At 37.8% G+C, this 24,255-nt stretch overlaps 1 protein-coding gene across 1 annotated transcript in view; it reads left to right on the top strand.

Moving 5' to 3' along the window:
• FBXL13 (F-box and leucine rich repeat protein 13) overlaps nt 1–24,255 on the top strand; it is a 253,394-nt gene that overhangs the window by 79,623 nt on the left and 149,516 nt on the right. The window contains 2 exon segments of the mRNA XM_087821113.1: nt 18,039–18,134; nt 23,704–23,836. Coding sequence (XP_087677239.1) covers nt 18,039–18,134; nt 23,704–23,836 — 229 coding nt within the window.

The raw sequence follows: 24,255 nt of genomic DNA on the forward strand, positions 1-24,255 counted from the left end.
ACAGAAAGCCCCAAAACTTTACTCAGATACACAGACAATAGGCTGGTATTTGCCAGAGGCAGAGGAACAGGGTAGAGGAATGGACAAAATTGGGGAAAGGAGTCAAAATTACAAACTTCTAGCTATAAAATAAATAAGTAATGGGGAAGTAATATACAGCATGGTGACAATAATACTGTATTGTATATTGGAAAGTTGCTAAGAGAGTGGACCTTAAAAGTTCTCATCAAAAGAAAAAAATACTTGCTACTATGTATGGTGATGGATGTTAACTAGACTTATTGTGGTGATCATTTTGCAATATATAAAAACTGAACCACTATGTTGTACACTTGAAACTAATATAATGTTAAATGTCAATTATGTCTCAATTTTGAAAAAGGGTGGCTTGGGTGTGTTAAACAGTGCTGTCAGGGAAGGCTTCTCTCTGTGAAATATTTGTTGAAAGAATTGAAAGAAAAAATAAAGCCAGGAAAATGGGAGTAACATTTCAGGGTGGTTGAGTATGTCAGTTTGGCTAGAATGGAGAATTTATGTTGAGAGTAGCAAGATATAAAATTGGAATGATGGGATGGGGCTATACTGTTGAGACCTTGAGCGTCCACTCAGGAGTTGGGCTTAAGCAAGTGGGCACTGAAATGATAGCTGACTTAGAAAGCTGTTCTCTTTACCCTTCATCTGTCTTCTCTCTCCTACCCCTGCCTTGCTTGGGTCAAGGGAGTTAGGTAAAGTCTGGAGGTCTTCTCTAAGAATGAGCCCTAGGGTAGTCAGAAAGGGTCTTCTCTAAGAATGAGCACTAGGGTAACATCAGTGGGAATGAAAAGGAAAGGACCCATGTGAGAACCAAAGCTGAATTCTGGAACCAGCAGTCTGTGGAGTGAAAGGGTGAGTGAAGAGGCCAAAAGTATAGCATTAAGCCTGGGTGACTAGATGGGTGGGAAGCTCAGAAGTAATAAAGTCAGGAGCAGAGCCAGGTTCTTTATTGATCTTAAATGCATGACTCACACCACTCACCACTTATTCCTGACTCATGCTTTCTGTCTCGCCAAGTGTTTTTCTTTCCATACCATACAAAGTCCCATTGAAATGGCTGGTTGAGCCTAATTCACTTTAGCAGTTACCATCTGTTCTAGATGGCTTGTAATCTGCATTGAAGCAATTTACCAATTAACTCAAGAGTCTATGTTTTATGTTCAGAAGACAATTTTTCTTTATTTCACTATAAGATAAAATAGCTCAGCTGGGCATGGCTCAGCAGTTGAGTGTTGACCCAAGATCCAGGCGTTCGGGGTTCAATTCCCGGTCAGGGCACATGCCCGCATTGCGGGCTTGATCAATGACTCTCTCATCATTGATGTTTCTACCTCTCTCTCTCTCCTTTCCTCTTTTTGAAATCAATAAAGATATATTAAAAAAAAAAAAAGATAAAAATAATTAGGAGAGAGCTGCTACCCCTGTTCCTTCCTTGTGCCTTCCCTGGCCCCATTAGCTAGCTTGGGCCTGTGGTACAGAATCTCTTGGAAGACTCTTGAGGAGTTCTAGGTGGACTTAGGGAGAGATTGAGTTATGTGGTTCTAGCGTGGGAGCCATTTTTCCCTCACAGGCCTGACTGGCACTATTGTTCCTGTGCAGAGCCTTCCTTTCAGATGACCAAATCTTCGTCTATTTGGGCCTGATGAATTCAGCTGGCCTCACCCTGATAACACTGTGAGACCCTGCCTCATCACAAAGGTCCACAGGTGCCTGGTGGATGGCAGCTGGCCTTGGTGTGCCCTGAGACTTTTGCTGAGTGGCCTCAGATCCAGCAGTGGCACTGAGTTTGAATCTGTATCATTCTGGTGAACACCACTCGCTCCTACCTAGCGACTCACTGAGAACCTATCTCACATAACTCATATATCGCTGGAGGCTCTTTCAGTGACTGAGCCTAATGGAGCTGGAAGGCAGAGGCTGAACTCATAGTGCCTTGAGCCTTTTGCTGACTTGCTCCCATGGTCAGTGCTAGTGGAAACTAGCCTTGGTACACAGCTTGGCCCCTCCCATGCACACCCAAGTCCAGCAGAGGCAGCTACAATCTGTGGATTGCTTTGTAGCCCCAAACAGGCAACCCAGGGTCAGTGACCAGCAGTGCCTGACATTGACCTGCACAGGAGTTCCTTCCAAAAGGCCCCAGAACCCATACACCTGGTGGTGAGATTTATAACATATCAGCACATGACCCAAGTGGCTTCATGAGGAGCACACCCAAAGGGAGATCTCAGTGGACACCAGTGCCCTGTTGGGGTGAATTCTACTTCATGGGATCAGCCCACACACACAGCAGCTTGTACACTGCAGTCAGGGCTGATCCTCATAGTAAGCGAGCAGGAGGGTCAACCCCACCCATGGACAGGCAAACAGCAATCAAGACTCAACTACCACCCTGGATGGGTGGCTCAGTTGGTTGGAGCATCATCCCATACAGCTTGGGTGGGGAATGTCTGGCCCATAGGCTGTATATTGCCTGCAAAATCATTATTTGGCCTGGCCCTGCCAAGGCAACTGCAGGTGGGACTCAAAATTCAATACATCTAGGAGTTATTTTCATAGCTAACTTTTAAGTTCATAATTTTGTATGGCCCACAAATGATATTATAAATATCCAAATGACCCCTGGCAGAAAATAGGTTCCTAACCCCTTCCATACAGCAAAAGGTTGAGGGTTTGATTCCCGGTTAGGGCATATACCTGAGTTGCAGGTTGAACACCCAGTCAGGGCACGTATGGGAGGCAACTAATTGATTTTTATGTTTCACATTGATGTCTCTCTCTCTCTTTCCCTTCTTCTCTCTCTAAAGTCAATAAGTATATCCTTGGGTGAGAGGAAAAAAAGAAAAAGAAAAGCAAAAAGACTCAACTACAACAGGAGGGCTCACATTGCCCACAGAAGGAACATTCCAGGAGCACCTAGCTCAGGTGATCAGGGAGACTGAGCCAGAGAGCCCCAAATGACACCTGCTACACAAGGCCACCATAGCAAGACTGGGAGGCACAGAAGATCTACCTGAAACACAGAAACAGAGAGAAAAGGTAGCCAAAATGGGGAGACAAAGAAACATGCCCCAAATAAAAGGAAAGGAGGACTCCCCAGAAAAAGAACTAAATGAAATGGAGGCAAGCAACCTGCCAGATACAGAGTTCAGGACAATGGTTATAGGGTGCTCAAGGCACTTAGGGGAAGAATGGATAAACACAGTGAGAACTTAAACAAAGAAATAGTAAACATTAAAAAAGGACATAGAAACTATAAAGAAGAACCCGCCAGAATACACTATTTTAAGCGAAGGCTATATTGGAAGGAATCAACAGCAGGCTAGATGAAGCAGAGGACAGAGTCAATGATTTGGAAGACAATGTGGCAGAAAACACCCAACCAGAGCAGCAAAAAGAAAAAATAATTTAAAAAAAATTTATCTTTATTGTTGAAAGTATTACAGATGTCCCTTTTTCCTCCCCCATTGATTCTCTCCACCTGGCATCCACCTCCACACCCAGAGGCCTTCTTTACACTATTTTCTGTGTCAATATGTTATGCATATGTGCATAAAAGTTTTTTGATTAATCTCTGCCCACACTCCCTACCCCAACCTTCCCTCTAAAATTCTGCCAGACTGCTCCATGGTTCTATGTTTCTGTACCTATTTTGTTCATCAGTTTATTTTATTCTCCACATATGAGTGAGATCATGTGATACTTGCCTTTCTCTGCCTGGCTTATTTCATTTAGCATAATATTCTCCAGGTCCATCCATACTGTCCCAAAGGGTAAGAGATCCTTCTTTTTTATAGCTGCATAGTATTCCATGGTGTAAATGTCCACAGTTTTTTAATCCACTCATCTAAGGATGGGCATTTGGGCTGTTTCCAGATCTTAGCTACTGTTAATTGTGCTGCTATGAACATAGGGGTGCATAGATTCTTTCTAGCTAGTGTTTCAGGTTTCTTAGGATATTTGCCTAGAAGTGGGATCACTGGGTAAAGTGTCAAAGAGTGAGTCTTGGGGAATACCCATGATTGGAGAAAAGCAGGGTTACCACTGGGGACCACAATGGTTAATTTTATGTGTCAACTTGAATGGAGCATGGGGTGCCCAGATATTTGGTCAAACATCATTTCTGAGTGTCTTTGTGATGATGTTTCTGGATGAGATTAACTTTTGATTTGGTAGGCTGAGTAAAGCAGATGGCCCTCCTTAATGGACAGGCATCATCCAGTCCACAAAAGGTCTGAAAAGAGCAATAGGCTTGCCCGGCTGGGGACGGCTCAGTGGTTGAGCATTAAACTAGAATCCAGGAGATCGAGGTTTGATTGCCGGTCAGGGCACATGCCCAGGTTGCGGGCTCGATCTCCAGTGTGGGGTGTGTGCAGGAGGCAGCTGATCAATGACTCTCTCTCATCATTGATGTTTCTATCTATCTATCTCTATCATCTATCTATCTATCATCTATATCTATCTATTATCTATCTATCTATCTATCTATCTATCTATCTATCTATCTATCTATCTATCTATCATCTATCATCTATCTATCTATCTATCATCTATCTATCTATCTATCATCTATCTATCTATCTATCTATCTATCTATCTATCTATCTATCTATCATCTATCTATCTATCTATCTATCATCTATCTATCATCTATCTATCATCTATCATCTATCTATCTATCTATCTATTATCTATCTATCTATCTATCTATCTATCTATCTATCTATCTATCTATCTATCATCTATCATCTATCTATCATCTATCATCTATCTATCTATCATCTATCTATCATCTATCTATCTATCATCTATCTATCATCTATCTATCTATCTATCTATCTATCTATCTATCTATCTATCTATCTATCTATCTATCTATCTATCATCTATCATCTATCTATCTATCTATCATCTATCTATCTATCTATCATCTATCTATCTATCTATCTATCTATCTATCTATCTATCTATCTATCTATCATCTATCTATCTATCTATCATCTATCTATCTATCATCTATCTATCTATCTATCTATCATCTATCATCTATCTATCATCTATCTATCATCTATCTATCTATCATCTATCTATCTATCTATCTATCTATCTATCTATCTATCTATCTATCTATCTATCTATCTATCTATCAATATCTATCTATCTATCTATCTATCTATCTATCTATCTATCTATCTATCATCTATCTATCTATCATCTATCTATCTATCTATCTATCTATCTATCTATCTATCTATCTATCATCTATCATCTATCATCTATATCTATCTACCTATCATCTATCATCTATCTATCATCATCTATATCTATCATCTCTGTATCATCTATCTATCTATCTATCATCTATCTATCTATCTATCTATCTATCTATCTATCTATCTATCTATCATCTATCTATCTATCTATCTATCTATCTATCATCTATCTATCTATTATCTATCTATCTATCTATCTATCTATCTATCTATCTATCTATCTATCTATCATCTATCTATCTATCATCTATCATCTATCTATCTATCTATATCTCTATCTATCTATCTATCTATCTATCTATCATCTATCATCTATCTAGCTATATCTATCTATCATCTATCTATCTATCATCTATCTATCTATCTATCTATCTATCTATCTATCTATCTATCATCTATCTATCTATATCATCTATCATCTATCTATCTATCTATCTATCTATCTATCTATCTATCTATCTATCATCTATTATCTATCTATCTATCTATCTATCTATCTATCTATCTATCTATCATCATCTATCTATCATCTATCTATCATCTATCATCTATCTATCTATCATCTATCATCTATATCTATCTATCTATCATCTATCTACCAATCTCCCTCTCCTTTCCTCTCTCTGAAATCAAAAAAGATATATTTAAAAAAAAAAGAATAATAGGCTGAATAAGAAGGAATTCTCTCTACACCTGACTGCCTTTGAGCTGGGACATCTAATCTACTCCCTTTTGATTTGGATTAGCCTGGAATTTACACCATTGCCTTTCCTCGTTCTCAGGCCCTGGACTTACTCTGGAACAACATTGTTGGCTTTCTTTGGTTTCTAGCTTGCTAACTACAGATTTTAGACTTCTCAGCCTCCATAATTGGAGGACCCAATTCCTTATAATAAAAAACTCCCCAAAACAAAAGAACCCCAAATATATATAATAAATACATATAAATCTATAAATCTATGTCTGTATATCTCCTTTTGGTTCTGTTTCACTGGACTAATACAAGGACAAATGGAGGAAGCAGAGAACCAGGAATGGGTAATCAGGGAAACATCAAGATGGTTAATGTGGCATCTTAGAAGGTGGGAGAATGGAGGTTTTCCATTAAAAACAATACAAAAGCAAATACAAAAACAAAAATGAGCTCTGCGGTAAATGGTTAATGTCACTGTCTTCCTGGGGATAAAAGAAAGTCCTAAAGAAAACGTTCTTGACTTTAGTTTCTAAAACGGTAATATTTGTTAAATTTGATTAGTGGATATGTGCTTGTTATTAATTTCTCTAGATGTTTAAATGTTTCATAATGTTTTACTTTGTTTTGATCAGGATTTCCCAAACTTATTTGACCACATAATCATTTTCTTTCTTACAAAATATTTTAAAATATTCTAAGTAACACTTATGGAAATATTGGTCTATATGTCCCTGGGATCCAATACTTGAATGCTGGACTACAACCACCATCGGTCAAATGCATATGGAACTTATATCCAAAACAGCATTTGACTTTTAATGGTATTTGGGAAACATAGTACAATTTTTTTTAGGAAATTATATTCTAGGTGGCATATGTTTTCTTTGAGAATAAGTTTGAATTAGGGAGAAACAGAAGAAAAATACAGAGTGAAAAACTAGGACATTAATTAATTTATATTTTTTTCTTAAGATTCTACATACATGAGAAGCTCACATTATGTAAATTTTAGAATATCTGCCATTTTATGCATCAGAAATACCACATTAAAAAGAAAATTAATGTCTATAGAATGTCCTAACTTGGGTAGGCAGAACAAGAGAACTGCTAAGAATAGTCCAGTTGTTGTATCAATATTTAAATCATTTGAAGATTGTTTAAATAAAACATGCAATTTAGCCATTAAGCATTTTACTCTTGGGAATTCTATTCAAAGGGGATGTGGCTAAATTTTTCTGTAAGTGTTTGGAAGTGAAAGTGTTGTTATATTTTTTGACATATAAAAAGGAATGGTTAGTTTAAACAAGGAACAGGAAACTTTTGACTGGTCAAGATTTCATTTTGATTTTGGGTGAAGAGATCTGACTTCATTAAACAACTGAGGTTTACTTTTGAATACATTTTGCCTTCAAGTAGATGGGTATTTGCAGAACTTTGACATGAATATTTCTTAGGAGAATTTGTCAGCAAAAGTGAAGGAAATCATCATCACTTGTCAGGTAGTTTATGATTGGGTAATGTCTAATAATTACGAGCATTTGGAAAATGGTCAAAATCGAGTTTATATGCTGAGGACTGAATTTTATGCTGAAGTGTGTTTTATAAATAAATAAACTCATTCTATTCTAGGCTGGATGGCAGTAAAGCCAGAACAATCTATCATTCTTGAATGGGCTAAAGTTTCTGTGGAAATTGTGTAGGGAAACAAATCGTAAATGTAGAAAACTAGAATGTGAATCCCAGCTCAGCATAACTGTGTATTATGGACTGAATGTTTGTGTCCACACCAAATTTCTATGTTGAAACCCTAACCCTCAATGAGATGGTATTAGGAGGTGGGGTTTGGGGAAGTAATTAGATTAGATGAGGTCATGAGGGTTGATCCCCCATGTGGGATTAGTGCCCTTAGAAGAACAGATAAAAGAGCTCCCTTTCTCTGCCCTGTGAGGAGACAGTGAGAAGGCAGCTGTCTGCAAGCCAGGGAGAGAACACTTACTAAGAACCAAATCTGCCACCACCTTGATATTGGACTTCCTAGCCTCCAGAACTGTGAGATATAAATCTCTGTCATTTTAGACAGCCAGTGTATGGTATTTTGTTATAGCAGCATGAGCTAATTAATCCACTATGTAACCTGTAGTATATAATTTTAATCTTTCTGATCTTCAGTTTTCTGATTTGTGTGATGGAAATAGAGTTGTTAGCTATAATATTTGTGAATGAGCCTACCAATACTAAACATGACTAAACCAATTCTAAACTAATACTGAACACTCCCACTGGTGGATAGTCAATGGTGGAATGGCCTTGAAAGCTTTACTCTGACATTTAAAAATACTTATGTCCAAGCTACCTAACAGTGATCTAAATTACTAGTGAATGTTTAAATACATTCACATTCTAACAAAACTCTATTTTTAGTCTCTGGGAATTGTGAAAACTGGCCTTTTTGAGGCAATGTGTGTTGCCAAAAAGATCTTTGGGGAATTTTCATTTCTTGTTCCTAAATTTGGTCTGTTTGTTTTGATGAAATGAGTATTTCAGGGCATGGGTGGCCCTAAGGACAAGGGATTACAAGAAGCAAGTAGGGTTAAGGATTTGGCTTGCCCCAAGGAATCCTGCCAATGCTATTGGTCTAGCAGGTTAAGTCCCATAAGAGTCACTGAGCCATCATGGGAATGCTGGGAATTAGGGTGGTTTATAGCAGGATTGGCAAACTATAGACTGTGGAATAAATCTGGCCTCTCCTGTTTTTGTGCAGACCTCTAACTAAGAATAGTTCTTACATTTTCAAATGTAAAAAAATGTTAAAAATGATTATTTACTTTTTGGTGAACTATTTGCTCAAAAAGTTGAGAAGATTGCCTCTTGGTGCACAAAGTATAAAATATTTACTATCTGGCCCTCTTCATAAAAAATTTGCTGACCTAGAGTTAATACTCTAGAAATATATAGCTTAGTGGGAATGACCCAGGACATTGGAGTTGGTGAAAACAAGATATCAAGCAAATATCAATGTGAGTTCTGTCCTGGAGCCAAAGGCGTTTGCTCCCTACTTTGATGATCTATTGGGCAGTGGACTGACAAGATGTTTGCTAGTTAATAGTCAATCCCTCCCCTCTTCCTTGTCAGAAGAACCTTGATTTGATTCAGGAATTCACTTTCCATGAACTTCAGGGGAGGGTTTTCTCACCCCTAGCTTCACTTATCTAATAATATATATTGAAACCATGGTTTCCCACTGATACCCCAATTCCAATCTAATATCACAAGGTTCATTTCAGTATTTTCCTCTTCATACTTGTAACTACCTTCTCCTAAGAGTGAGAAACCTGGCTCCCAATTTCCTAATATTTTTACTTATTTTGGTTCTATCCACCACCTCCCCCCATATGTACCAATTTTCTGTTGCCATGGCCACCTTTCCTGTACTAATGCTGACCTTACACGCTTCTGGTTCTGATATTCCACACAAGCCAGCCCTTCATCCCATGAATAGACAAACTCTTCACCCCACTAAGCTCCACCTGCCTTATCTGCCCTGGGGTCCCCACTTCCTGACTAGACCACTTTCCCATGTACTTGTGCTCTAAGCTCTGCCAGACTAGCCTCGTTACACTGTTGGGGCTCCCACCTTCCACACCAAGTCCCTCCATACCCCTCCACCCTCACCCCCATATCACTTGGATGCCAGCTTCCCCCACTGACACTTGGACATCTACACTGAGCAGCCTTCTTAAGTGGACATTCTCCACACTTAGCTTGGGCTCTGACACCCTCCTCTGGGAGAGTCTATTTTTCACATTCCACACAGATGCCTACTTTGTTGACCCCACCTAGTGGCTTTAGAAAGAGCAAAGGAATCAGATTTGTCCACCCCTCTATCATTCCTTTGCTCCAGGGCAGAGGACCAGGCCTACATGAAGGCTTTGGCATATTATGTATAATGGACCAAAATCGAACTTTTAATTTTATTTTTATTTTATTTTCCATCAAGAGAAAGGATCTTTTCCATTTTGCCAACTTTGAGGTATGGTCTCTTGGTTATAGAACTCACTAACAGACTCACCTACTCAGTCATTGCTACCCAATTTAGCTTAATGAAAATCAACCTTTCACTGGAATGTTTTTCTCATTTCTCCTTTTTCTTATTTTATAAGCCTTGTGAAATATACATATCTTGACCTGATGGAAACCCCTTCTTCAGCTTGACCAGCAACTTTAACATTGCATTTTGTAAACTAAATGCTACATAGTTGCTAGGGAGGTCTTGCTACTGTTATTTGATGGTGTACAGGGTCATGTGATTCTGTGATGCATTAATTGTGTGTAATTTAGAAGATTTATACTGTAACATTTTTTCCACCAGAGCCAATAGTGTCTGGATTTATTTTTGTTTGATGTCCATTGTGCTTACTGTGAGAATGCTCACATGAAATATATTACTATCCAGATAATCTAACAAGTAAGTAGGGAGTGCTGTTATTACTGGAGAATAGATTTAGTTCTCACAAAGTTCTTTTCTTTGAGAACTGGCCTGTTTTGGAGAGCAAGGCATTACAAAATCATAGACTTGTAGAATCTTTGTGCTAGAAGGAACTCAAAGTTCATCCCTTCCAACAGGCTCCTCCACCCCAAATCAGTATCCCCTCGGTAACACACTCAGTGCTTTAGCATGGTCAGTGAACAGGAACCCTTCCCAGTCAACCCACTCGATTTTAGCTCTACCTTGATGCCTCTCCCTGTGTAGAGATCCTTCTCCATTTGCAATACATGTGCTGATGCCCCAATACCAATCTATTACCACAGGGGGTTAGGAAATATGTTTATTTCTCACCATGAACATTGTAAATTTGTTGCTTTTGGAACTTGCTTGTTTTAGAGAGCAGAAAGTTACAAAATCTTAAAATCATTTAGTCTTTGTGCTAGAAGGGACTAACCTAGAGGCCTTTTCTTAGATAAAGCTGATATCTGTCTGTTATTGATTTCCCCTCCCAGGGACCCTAATTCTATAATTTGAGGTCAAAATGAAAATATCTGCTGTGCTCCTGGTGCTTCAGATTATTGTCAACACTTCATAGTCTTCTCATCCCAAGAACCATTCCTGGTCCCTTCCAGGAGGGTCATTCATCTCCACATGAGTCAGGAGGTGCAAGGAGTGGACAGGAGGCTTGACAAGTCTCAGACTCTAGGGAGACTCTTCTTGCAGCTGCCTCTATGTTCTTTAACTGGGATCGTATACTACCAGGATTCATTTCAACAGCTTAGAGGCAGAGCAGGCTCCCTTGCACATGTGAATTCTTTTTCTTTGTTTTCTCCCTGCTGGGGTACAAGGTTCCTCTCTCATCTTTTGTCCTCTTTGTTACATCCCTTCATTTCTCTCGTGACATGGGCTTTCATTCCCCTTGCTCACCTCATTAGCTGTTCATGGACCCCTAGGTGTTTTTCCTTCTAAAGATCCAAACTCACCCTGGCACTTAGCAGGTACTGATACATATTGAATAAGAAGATTGAGTAGTCTCATACTTTATACTTATATACAACTTCACTGGCATACAGTTTTCTTAAAACTTCTTTTTTTCTTCTGTGTTACATCTTTTCAGTTTTGGGGGTTAGGATGTCTTGCCCATGAGAATAACCATGAAGTAGTTATCTATGAAATTGAATTAAAAATCCACACTCACCTGCCCTGATGTTCTTCCCAGGTTTCCATGTTGTCAACAGCCTGTGTTCTTTGTGGAATTATTTTCTAGTCTTTCCAAGTATAAATGCATTTAACATTTAAAAATTTTCAACATACATTATACTACAATGGCATGACTCCTTAGGAGAAAGTGAGGTTCATGGTAATTGCACTTAAATTCTTTGCAAAGTTTATTCCACAGTGAGATGTAGAACACCTTCCTTTTAAGTGTTTTTGGGTAATGTTCTATGGAATTAGTAAGGTATGATTGTCATAGAGTAGGTGCTTAACAATGTGTTAAATGAACTAGTAAATAAGTGAATAATTCCCCATATATTGGAAAAGGCATTATATGGCCTTTTTCTAGTAGCTCCTGTTTTCTCTACTATGTAGACAAGAATGGAATTACACCTTTCAGATAAAAGTCTGTCTCCACTTATGTAGGAATCTAGCATCTACATGATGGGTAGGACCTAATTAGATATATACTTTTTTGGTTATAAGTAATATCCTGTTAGGATTTGTAGTTGAAAATAATTTAATCACAAGATATGAAAAAGTAAACACCTTAAACTTAACATTAACTATTACACAATAGCAATCAATCAGGAGTCTAGTTTTAACTATTTGACAATGAATCAAAGTAGTAATTATAAGCTTTTAGGCATGGAAGAGGCCTTGAGAGATTATCTCATCAAAGAGCCTTATTTTGCTGATGAAACAGACTCAGAGGAGTTAGGTAACTGTACTGGGTTGAATAGTATTCTCCTCAAATTCATGTCCAACCAGAATCTCAGAATGTGACATTATTTGGATCCTTGCAAATGTAATGAGCTAAAATGGGGGTCACCCTGGATTAGGGTGGGTCCTATATCCAATGACTGGTGTTTTTATAAGAGAAGGAGAGAGAGATTCAGATACACACAGGAGGAGTGAGGCCACATGATGACAAAGGCAAAGACAGGAGCAAAGTAGCTACAAGCCAAGGAATGCCAGCAACCACCAGAAGCTAGGAATAGACAAGGAAGGACACTCTCCTAGTGCCTTCATAAGGGGGGTGGCCCTGCCAACACTGTGATCTCTCATACTTCTAAACTTGAGAACTGTGAGAAGATATGTTTCTATTGTTTTAAACCACCCAGTTTGTGATAATTTGTTACAGCAGCCTTAGGAAACTAAGGTAGTAATCTTCCAAGGAGTAGTGGTGGTTCTGGAATAAAGATTCCGGAAATAAAGGCTCAGTCCACCCAGAGCAGCTGTGCTCTTACTTCTCCTCTTGTCTACTTCCTGTGTGTTGGAGGTGCTCGCTTAATCAGTCATGTAGGTTTTGATTAGTTCTATTATAGTTTGCAGACCTTAGGGCTTTGCTTCCTGCCTCCCTCTTTCTCTAAGTCATTCTTAGGCAACTCTTACACAAGTCATTTTTTCTTGTATCTCTTACACCATCAGAAATTTGACCCTATGCTTCTACTGCTATTCTGTGCTGCAGCTTCTTTTCTAGGTTGTGTTAACCTCTCTGGGCATAGGCCCTGTCATAATACTTCCTCTCTCTTAAAAACACTATACAAGTACAGTCCATGCACAAAATTGTGCAAGTACAGTTTTCAGATCACCTGATCTACCATCATACTTTTCCAATGCTTCTTAACCATTTCAGTGACTGACTTAATTAGTGACATATTTTTCCCCTTTGTTGTACATACAATTTTGAAAAAATTCTTTGATGCACAAAAGTTTTAAATTTTGATGAAATCTAATTTATTTTTTCCTTTGTTGCTCATGCTTTTGGTGTCATAACTAAGAAACCATCGCCAAACCCAAAGTCATGAAGACTTACCCTATGTTTTTCTTCAAAGAGTTTTATGGCTTTTAGCTCTTTTACTTAGATTGTTGATCCATTTTGAGTTAACTTTGCATATGGTGTGAGGTAGGGGTCCACATTCATTCTTTTGAATTTGGATACACAGTTGTTCCAGCACCATTTGTTGAAGATGCTGTTCTTGTCCCATTGAACAGTTTTGGCATCCTTGTAAAAAATCAATTGACCATAGATGTACAGGTTTATTTCTGGGCTCTCAATTCTACCACATTAGTCTAAATATTTATTCTATGCCAGTATCATGCTCTTTTTATTACTGTAGCTTTGTATTAAGTTTTGATATTGGAAATTGTGAGTCCTCTAACTGTTCTCCTTTTTCAAATTGTTCTTGCTGTTTGGGTCTCCTTGCAATTCCATATGAATTTGAGGCTTGGTCTTTTCATATCTGGAAATAGAACCATTGAAATTTTGATAGAGATAGCATGAAACCTGCAGATCATTTTGGGTGGTATTGACATCTTAATATTTTTCTTGTTAGTATTAACTATTCCTTGGATATTTGATATAATACTCTTGTAAAATTCTCTGGGCCTGTGTCTGTTTGGTATGTATCTATTCATAAACATATTTCAAATTCTGATTCAATTCCCCTTATCATTTTTATGTTTCTCAATCCATGAACATGTTATATCTGTTCATTTAGGTCTTCTTTAATTTCTATCAGTAATGCTTTGAAGTTTTCAGTGTACTAATCTATCATCTTCATAGTTAAATTTATTCCAAAACATTTTATTCAAAAGTGGAGTTATTAAAATGAAACATTTAAGGCATGTAAAGAAACATAATATAGTAAACACACCAGCATAATCACCACCCAGTTTAAAAAATAAAGCTTAACAAATTCAGTTAAAGCCTCCCCGATGACATTCTCTTCCCTCCATCAGAAGTAATTGCTCTTTACATTTAGTGTTTATCATTTTCTTACATAATATAGTAGGTAGGATAATAGCCTCCCAAAGATATCCATGTTCTAATTTCAGAAAGTGTGAATATGTTACTTTAGGTGGCAAAAGAGCCTTTGAAGACATGATTAAGTTAAAGGTCTTTAGATGGTAAGATTATCTTTGAATATCTGGGTGAGTCCTTAAACACAAGGGTCCTTATAAGTGAAAGAGGGAGTCAGGACCTCCCTCCAAGGGCCAGAAAAGCCCTCATGCCTCCAACTCTTATGACCTAAAGATATCTCCAAAGTCCAGGGACACATTTCTCCATGAGATATAAATTTTGGGGATCTTCCTGGCACCTTGGGAGCCTGACTGGTCCAAACTATAACCATTTGACCTTCTTAGGAAGACAAGAGAAGTTTTATTATCCTTTTGGATCAGAGACATTAATTAGACAACTGCTACAGGTCTAATCACATTACCTTTATATCATAATAGATTTTTGTGTCTCCAGAGGCTAGAGCTTTTTACCTGAGCACTGGAAAATCCAGGGGAGATTTATTTCCTCACGCTGATTTCATTGGAGAGTTTTGATATAATCTTTCATCATGATTGTGAATTTTTCAATTTCTCCTTGTATCTTCATGGCTATGTTATTAGATGCTTACACATTTATAATTGTTATATGTGTCCAGTGAATTGTATGAATTGTTTTCTTTAACTATTATGTAGTGAGCCTCTTCATCAGATAAGCTTTAAATATCCACCTAAAATTCTACACTGAACAAGATGAACACAAATAAAAATAAATGTAATAGCTATATTAATATCAGAGGGAAAAACATTAAAGGAAAGGCATTATTAGGGATAATCTTTGTTTTCTAACCAGTGAAACTTGCTAAATTTATTGTTATTGGATATACTTGGATTTTTTTCTCATCTCATTGTATACTACTTGTCCTCCTTTATATAACTTCTTTTTTAATTCTTCCCTGCTTTTATTTATTGAGTTTTAAAATCTACCCCCTTATCCTCATTTTTATGTTTTAGAAGATACATATTCTATTTCTACTATTTCAGTGGTTTCTCTTAAATATGTTTAGCATGTGCATTTACCTTAATAAAGGTTAAAGTAATTAATACCTATACTTTCTTCCTGAATAATTACCAGAATTTAGAACACTCTCTCTAGTTTTAGAATATTAGTATTATCTAGTGCTCTGTTCCCCACCTTAGTCATCATCATTATCCTTTTGTTTAGGTTAATGGCTTCATCTTAGTTTATTTGCCCATCATTTCTGTTTCCATCTCACTTCTTTCTTCAGATCCCAATGCCCTTCAGAAGTTCTTTTGTGAAGGGTCTATTGGAGGCAAACTCTCTCAATCATTGTCTTAAAATGTCTTTATTAATGTTCATCCTTGAGTTGTAACTTACTTGTATGTGGCATCTGAGATTAATAAGTATTTTCTGCTTTCTGCCTTCTGTGTGTCTAGGAGACATTCTTTAGTAGGTAATCTATCTCTGGTTGCACTTAAGATTTTCCTTTTTGTAATTTTCCCTTTTGTAATATCACTATAATACCATGGCGTCTTTTTATTTTCTTGTTTGGGATTTCTTTACTTCTTGAAACTGAGAACTGTTGCTTTGCATCAGTTCTAGAACATTTTTATCTGTGACGTTTTCGAATTTTGCTTTGATTCCATTCTCTCTGTTCTCTACTTCTGGAAATTCTATAAAGATATATAGGATGCTGGGCCTTTTTGTGTTATAAAAATGTGTCTCTTACCCCCCCTTTGTATATTCCATCCCTTTCTTTCTCTATGCCTTATCATCTGTAATTTCTTTCAATACATATTTCAGTTTGCTAATTCTCTTATCAGCTAGGTTTCAACTGCTATATAACTTAAGCATTGATTTTTTAATTTCAATCATTATATATTTAATTCCCATAAATATAATTTACTTCCTTTATAAATCTTCCCAGTTTTTTTTTCAACAACAGCCTTTCTTAAGAATTTAATTTTCTTTGTCTTTATCACCTTAATGTTTTTATAATTACTATGTCACAATTTTATTAATAAAGTTATTATTTTTTGTTGTTGAATATTGTTGGATTTTTTTCCTTCATGTGTTTTGTAATTTTTATTGAGGCTTAATCTGTGGAAATCCTATAAGGCCTGGTTTGAGGATGTGTCTCTTTAGAGAGAGTAGTATTTATTTCTGCCAAATGTCTCACTGTTACTACCAGCTTGGAAGATCTTTGCATGTTAATGTATCAAATCCAATTATAATGGTAATAAGTTCAAATTGGATCCCACAAATAATTAAAACTTCAAATCCCAATTGCCATGTTAGCTGGTTTGTTACAAATTCTTTTGGAATCTTTTTAATATTCAAGGCAAGTATATTAATTTCTCTGTTGTCAATAAGCAGGTGTTTTTGTTGTTGTTTTTAAATCTCTCTCATAATCATGGATTTCTCTCTCTCTTTCTTTCTCTCCTTCTCTCTCTCTCTCAATTATGACTCCCTGTTTTGTACAAGCCTAGTTACTTTTTCTGTCCCTGCATGACCAGTAAAATCTGAACCTATTTATTGATGAAAGCAGCAGTCATCTCCATTGCTTCCCCATCAGAGCAACTACTGCACAAACACCTTATTATGAGTTTGGGTTTACAAGGATTGACGCCCTGGATATTTTTCCTACTTTCTTGAAAACTCAGTTCTGTTTTTTAAAAATATGTTTGTTTTAGAGAGTAGAAAAGTGGTTGCCATGGGTTTGATGGGTCTGGGAAAAGGGAGAGGCTGGTAAAAGTATGCAAACTTTCAGCTATACGATTAATAAGGTCTGAGGACCTAATGTAAAACATGGTGACTGTAGTTGATAGCACTGTATTGTATAATTAAAATTTGTAAGAAACTAGAACTTAAATGTTCTCCCTATCTCAGACACACACAAAGATAAACATGTGAAGTGATGGATGAGTTAATTAGATGAGAGGAAACCTTTTTACAGTGCCTACGTATATCAAATCATAATGTATACTTTAAATACCTTATAATTTTGTATGTCAATTATACCTTAATGAAGCTGAAATTTTAAAAAATTTAAAGAAATATTTTTAAAATGTTTATTTATTATGTACTGATAGATACAAGAGGATTTCCAGGTTTTCTTACCTACCATTTTTTTCCATAAATAGAGTCTAAGGTGGGTTTATTGATCTTTCCCAAGAGTCCTATTACTTTAGAAAGAATCCAGTTCAGCAAACTGTTACTGAGTGCCTTCTATATACCAGCCCAGCCACTATTTAGAAATCACTAATTTTCTAGGAGGATGCTACTTTCATTCAGAAAACAAATCTGCCTATCATCCTCTCCAATGGTCAACTAAAAAGATCACATTATATCAAAGGCATCAACAGATAGGTTATGGTACGTTAGCTGAAATTCTAATCTTTAGATAAAGTTCCAGCACTTAAATCCCTGCATCTACAATATATGGATTACATTATCATTATTAATAGCAAAAAAAGGTAAGTGGAAGAGTTATGTCAAAATTCATTTTTCAAAATTGTATATTCTCTTTGTGTTTAGATTTTCTTCTATCTCAGTTTAAGAGATGTGGTAATATGTGGTCAAGTTTGTCACTCCTGGATGTCAATGACACAAAACAGCTTATTGTGGAATTACGTAAGTAGTCATTACCTGAAGCTATTGTCATGTGCCACTTAACAATGGGGATATGTTCTGAGAAATGTGTTGTTAGGTGATTTTGTCATTGTGTGAACATCATAGAGTGCACTTACACAAGCCTACATGGTATAGGCTACTACACACCCAGGCTCTATGGTGTAGCCTGTTGCTCCTTGGCTACAAGCTTGCACAGCATGTTACTCTACAAAACAACGTGAGATTAAATCAAGCATAAGAGAAAATGATGCAATTAAGAGATGTGGTAAACATGAGATGTATGAGGCTGCTGCCTGGTATAACACAGCATACTGTTTTATAGCAAACTTTTTCTTTTTATAAGTAGAAAGAATACACTCTAAAATAACTATAAATAGTATAATAAATACCTAAACCAGTAACATAGTCATTTATTATCAAGTATTATGTACTGTACACAACTATATGTGCTATACTTTTGTATGACTGGCAGCACAGGTTTGTTCACACCAGCATCACCATAAACATGTGAGTAATGCATTGCACTATGATGTGACAATGGCTACGGTGTCACTAGGTGATAGGAATTTTTCAGCTCCATTATAATCTTATTCCACCACCTTCTTACGTGTGGTCCGTAGTTGACTAGAATATTGTTATATGGTGCCTGACTGTATTTTAGTTCTTAAAAGAGAATGGGCTGCTATAAGCCAAATGTAGTAGTGACTACCTTCCTTCCTGCTCCCCACTATATGGCCACCAAGAGTAGGTGCACCTGTTTCTCTTTTGTTCCGCTACAAGCCTGAAGAATGAGATAAAAAGGTAATGTTATTTTTAAGAGGTACATTATTAGTATTTTCTAACTTAAATGGTGGAAGTAAATTGAATATTATTTTTGGATTGAAACAAAGTTCTAATGTACCTGTTAGGCTTACCAGTGCCTAACTCAGAATGCTGCAGAGGTAAATGGAGATGATGCAAGTAAAGTTCTGAGTGTAGAGTCTGTATGTAAGGAGAATGAAATAAGTATTAACTATATTGTTCATTCAACAAACATAACAAAGCAGCCCAAAATATGGGGTAAAAAAAAACAACAACAAAGTATGAAATAGGGCTAAAATACACAACATATAAACAAAGCTTGTTTGATATTCTTAGTGTGTTTGCATGCACACAGACACGCATACACTCAGGCATTTTCAAATATGGACTTTCTAGGCTGTTGCCTCTGTACTCTTCTTCTCATCATACTATTTTTTTAGTATTCTTGTAACCTAGAACATGCCTGTGTTTCTCATTCCAAAAAGACACTGAGGAGAGGTCTCAGCCAACAGCAAAAAATAAGCATGTATTATCTCCTATGACTTCTCTATTCTGTTTCATGGGTGATACTTTAATCTCAACAACTATTATCATTTATGCCATCAACAAATGTTGCAGTGGCAATATTTTCTCTGTTGCTTAAAGTCCAGTCAACAGTTGACTTTGCCATCACAATTTAATTCCTGATAATTGGAGGACTGATGATATCATGTGCTCAGACTCACCTATGAATAAATGGCCAGGGCCATTCTGCAGAAATTCTAAAACTTACACAAAGAAACTAAGAGGAGTTGACAAGATGCCATGAGCTCTAGTTCGATAAGTCATCTCAACATTTTTATATCCCATCAGAGCACCATTCCATTGCTGGACTGTACTGTTCTGCTCTTATCTTGTGCAACAATGGTAAGAAAAAAATGTACTACTTTCTGTCTTAGGTAACTCATAACGGCTAACAAATTAAGTATTCCTGTCTTAAATTTATTTTTAGTTTAAGGCAGTTACTATCAAACTTTAGCATGTATCAGAATCATCTGAAGGGATTGTTAAAACAAATTGCTGGTTGCCACCCCCAGTAGGTTTGGGGTGGGGCTTAACAATTTTAATTTCTAACAGGTTTCTGGGTGATGCTGATGTTGCTGGTCCTAGGACCACACTTTGAGAATCAAAGTAAAGTGGGATTAAAAGCAAGAAATTTACTTTGTGACAGATTGGGGTGTTACTTTTCTCCTTTGGAAAACCCGTAAAGTAGGAAAAAATGAATCCAAATGGTCTGGAAGAGAAAGAATATGTACAATGTTAAGATCAAGACAAATACTGCAGAAGCCTGGCAGGAAAAGCCAGCACTCCTGCTCAAGACCTTATTGGGTAAAGATGGAGAACATATGAGCACATGGCAGTGAGGAACAAAGCCAGGATAGGAAGTTAAGTTTCATTATGTTGAGCAAATATCTTTTTCCACAATTCTATGTTGCCCTTCATCTTCAATTAGCTGTTGGCTTTATTTGTCAATGCTCAAATGTGGCACAACTATAAAAAGCATTTTAGCCCTAAGAATTACTTTGTTCAGAAGGCAAAAAAATTGGATGTTTATTAACTTACCCCTTCAACTGAAAAATACTGTTAACACTATGCTATCAATGTTATTGTTTACCAACCTGCCCTGGCCATTAAGAACTCACATAGAGGGGGAGGAAATAAGCTGGCCATGTAGGTAGCAGCTGTACCCACCGCAACCACATCAAAATTACAACTAAAATACAGAACAACAATCACTCAGAACCTCCTGAAATCTGGCTGAACAGAAGCCCTACAACCAGAGATCTGAAGATGCATCGAGACCAGTATGAGGGGTGGAGATGCGGGCAGATCGGGGCTGGATCCCAGAGATTCAGCCACGGGCCCACACCAGGTGCCACGGTTTAAACCTGGGAGGGACATCTCAGCGGTGGGGGTTTCCCAGAGGAGTGAAGGGTCCCAGCCCCACAGCAGGCACCCAGGCCAGGGCTCCAGGGCTGGGAAGAGATGTACCCACAACTCCAGGCTGTGAAACCAGTGGGGACTGCCCCTGAGGGACACAGAGGCTGCGGGAGCCCCAGGCTTTCCTATTAAAGGGCCCGCACATGGACTCACTCAGATGTGCTCCCTCTGAGCCCCAGCACTGGGCAGCAACCTGAAAGGAACCTGGGACACTTGGGGAAGAACTAACCTGCTTGAGATTGGGGCAAGAGCTGGAGGGGCAGCTTCCTCCCAGGCAGAAGAGCTGGCAGAGGCCATTGCTCCTTTGGTGAGTCCTCCCCGCACACAGCTGGCAGGCAGGTGCCATATTTGAATCTCCAGCACCTGACTCACACCGTTGGCCCTGCCCCAGTGATTCCCGGAGGCCCTGCCCCTCCCTACCAGCAAGCTCATCCAGGCCATTTCCAGCTGCTTTTCTATGCAAGTGGCCTCTTAAGCCTTATGCTTAGGACTTTCCTAAAATCTCTCAAACAAGAAGCATCATGCCCATTATGGCTTGATAAGTGTCCCCAGGCCTGGCACTAGTGGCAGCCTGCATTGGCTCATAGCTTGGCCTCTCCTGGACAATGTCCAGCCCAGCACAAGTAGCAGCCAACTATGGTTTGCTGAGTAGCTCATGTTGGGTGGCCCTGGGTAAGGCACTGGCATAGGCTGACTTTGCACCTCCCAGGAGGCCCCAGAGACAGTGCACCTGGTGGTCAGACTGGACCATGCTGGATTACAACCCTACCACATCCATGAGTGACACACTCAAGGGGCTCACTTGGTGAACACCAAAGCTCCACTGAAGTAAATCCTGCTCCATAAGGGTGTCTCCAGCACAGGAGCTCTTTGGCTGTAGTTGCAGCTGGTCCTCACAGCAGATTGGCAAGGGGGTTAATTCCTCCCAGTGATGCCAACAGCAACCAACGCTCAACTACAACAGCTCAGGTGACTGGGAAGGCTGAGCCACTGGACCCTACAGGACACCTACTACACAAAGACACTCTACAAATTCCAGGAGACATAGTAGCTCTACCTAATACATAGAAACAAACACCAGAAAGCAGACAAAATGCAGAGACAAAGAAACATGCCACAAAGGAAAGAACAGAAGAAATCTCTAGAAGAGGAACTAAATGAAATAGATCCAAGCAAGCTAACAGATACAGAGTTCAGAATTTTGTTTATAAGGATGCTCAAGGATATTAGTAAGAGTAAGACGAAAATAACAGAAAATCGATGACATAATAAAGTACCAATTTGAAATGAAGGCTACACAAACTGAAATGAAGAATAATTTACAGGGAATGAACAGTAGAGTAGAGGATGCTGAGAATCAAATCAGCACTTTGGAACATGAGGAAACAAAAAACACCCAACCAGAAGAGCAAAAAGAAAAAAGAATTCAAAAATATGAAGATAGTATAAAGAGCCTCTGGGACAACTTCAAGAAGCCTAACATTCATATTATTGGATTAACAGAAAGAGAAGAAGGAAAGCAAGAAATTGAAAACCTATTTGAAAAAATAATTACAGAAAACTTCCCCTACCTGGGGAAAGAAATAGACTTACAAGTCCAGGACCCAGAGGGTCCCAAACAAGAGGAACCCGAGGAGGCCCATAACAAGACACATCATAATTAAAATGCCAAAGTTTAAAGACAAAGCGAGAATCTTAAAAGTAGCAAAGGAAAAGCAATTAGTTACCTACAAGGGAGCACCCATATGACTGTCAGCTGATTTCTCAACAGAAACTTTGCAGGCCAGAAGGGAGTGTCAAGAAATATTCAAGTGATGAAACACATGGAACTACAACCAAGATTGCTCTACCCAGCAAAGCTGTCATTTAGAAGTGAAGGTCAGATAAAGAGCTTCACAGATAAGAAAAATCTAAAGGAGTTCATCACCACCAAACCAGCACTACAGGAAATGTTGAAGGGTCTTCTTTAAGAAGAAGCTAATGAACAAAAGAATCTGACAAACTAAATAGATTCAGAGGCATTGATGTATGTAACGAATGATCATATTTCAGAGGAAAGAGGGAAGGGGGGTGAGGATGGGAAGAAATTAACCAAAGAAGTTACATGCATATATACATAACCCATGGGCACAGTCAATAACAGGGTGAAGGCTTCGGGAAGGGATGGGAGCGAGGTGGAGGGTGTCAATGGGGGGAAGAAAATGGGACACCTGTAATACTTTCAACAATAAAGATAAATTTAAAAAAAAACAACTCACATAAACCTCTGTGCTCTTCAATATTACATACAGTCAGCCAGGTCCACTCAGGTCATCCTTCCTTTTCTCTAGAATAACCTCCAAATTATGACTTATGAAAAGGTCATTATAAACTCCACACTTTGAAATTGTCTTTTCCATAGTCAAGGACTCAACATACAGTCTGTGCTCATAAAACAATAGGCAGAAATATTAACCCAGATTACATTGACACTGGAGTGGGGGCTCACCTAGGATGATGGGGGGATAACTGACCCAGGTTGAGCGGATGTGAGGCCACTACCCTTACAGCTGTTGACCTGGACTGAACATTTTGAATCTGTTTGTAATTAAACCTAGGAATTACCATGAATAAGAAAATCTGTTTGTAATTAAAGCTGGGAATGACCATGAAAAACAACAACAACAAAAGCCCCCCAAATGAGTGATGTGATAAAGGAATTTTAGTCCTTGATGCTTTAAAAATACTTAAAAATTTTACATGCAAAAGATCTTTTCATTTCTTGATATCTTTTGTTTATCCTTTTTAGATTGATTTTTCCACAGTAAAAAATGTGGGCATGGATAAGTATATAGTGTCTACTCTGCAAAGGTGGCGTCTAAATGTGCTGCGCTTGAATTTTCATGGTTGTCTTCTGCGATGGAAAACGTTGAGATCTGTCAGTAAGTATATTAATTACAACTGTTTTGCTTTCTTGTATTTTAATTAAACAAATATGAAGAAAAGTGAAAATAAAATGGAAACTTCATTTATAGTCATAGGCCATAAAAATGCCAATTACAAGCATCTAAAAAGCTTATAATATAGTTAGCTTTTACTGGATTGTATTCCCTGGAAGTTGATTCTTTGTCTATTTTAATTGATTAGTTTTTTTGTCTAACATTTGTATATCTATGTATCATCAACTTATTTCTTAAAAATTACAGTAGAAAAACATAGTCTCATTTAAAAAATTCTAACAATATACCATAAAAGCAAATATTTCCCTCACACTCATTCAGTTACTAAAGGTACTCAATATTATGTTTTCTAACTGTTTTTCTAAAATGTATTTACATATATGTGATTAAAAGTACGCAGT

The sequence above is a fragment of the Miniopterus natalensis genome, chromosome 10 (genome assembly GCF_054644295.1).
Source record: "Miniopterus natalensis isolate mMinNat1 chromosome 10, mMinNat1.hap1, whole genome shotgun sequence".
In the NCBI taxonomy this organism is placed as follows: Eukaryota; Metazoa; Chordata; class Mammalia; order Chiroptera; family Miniopteridae; genus Miniopterus; species Miniopterus natalensis.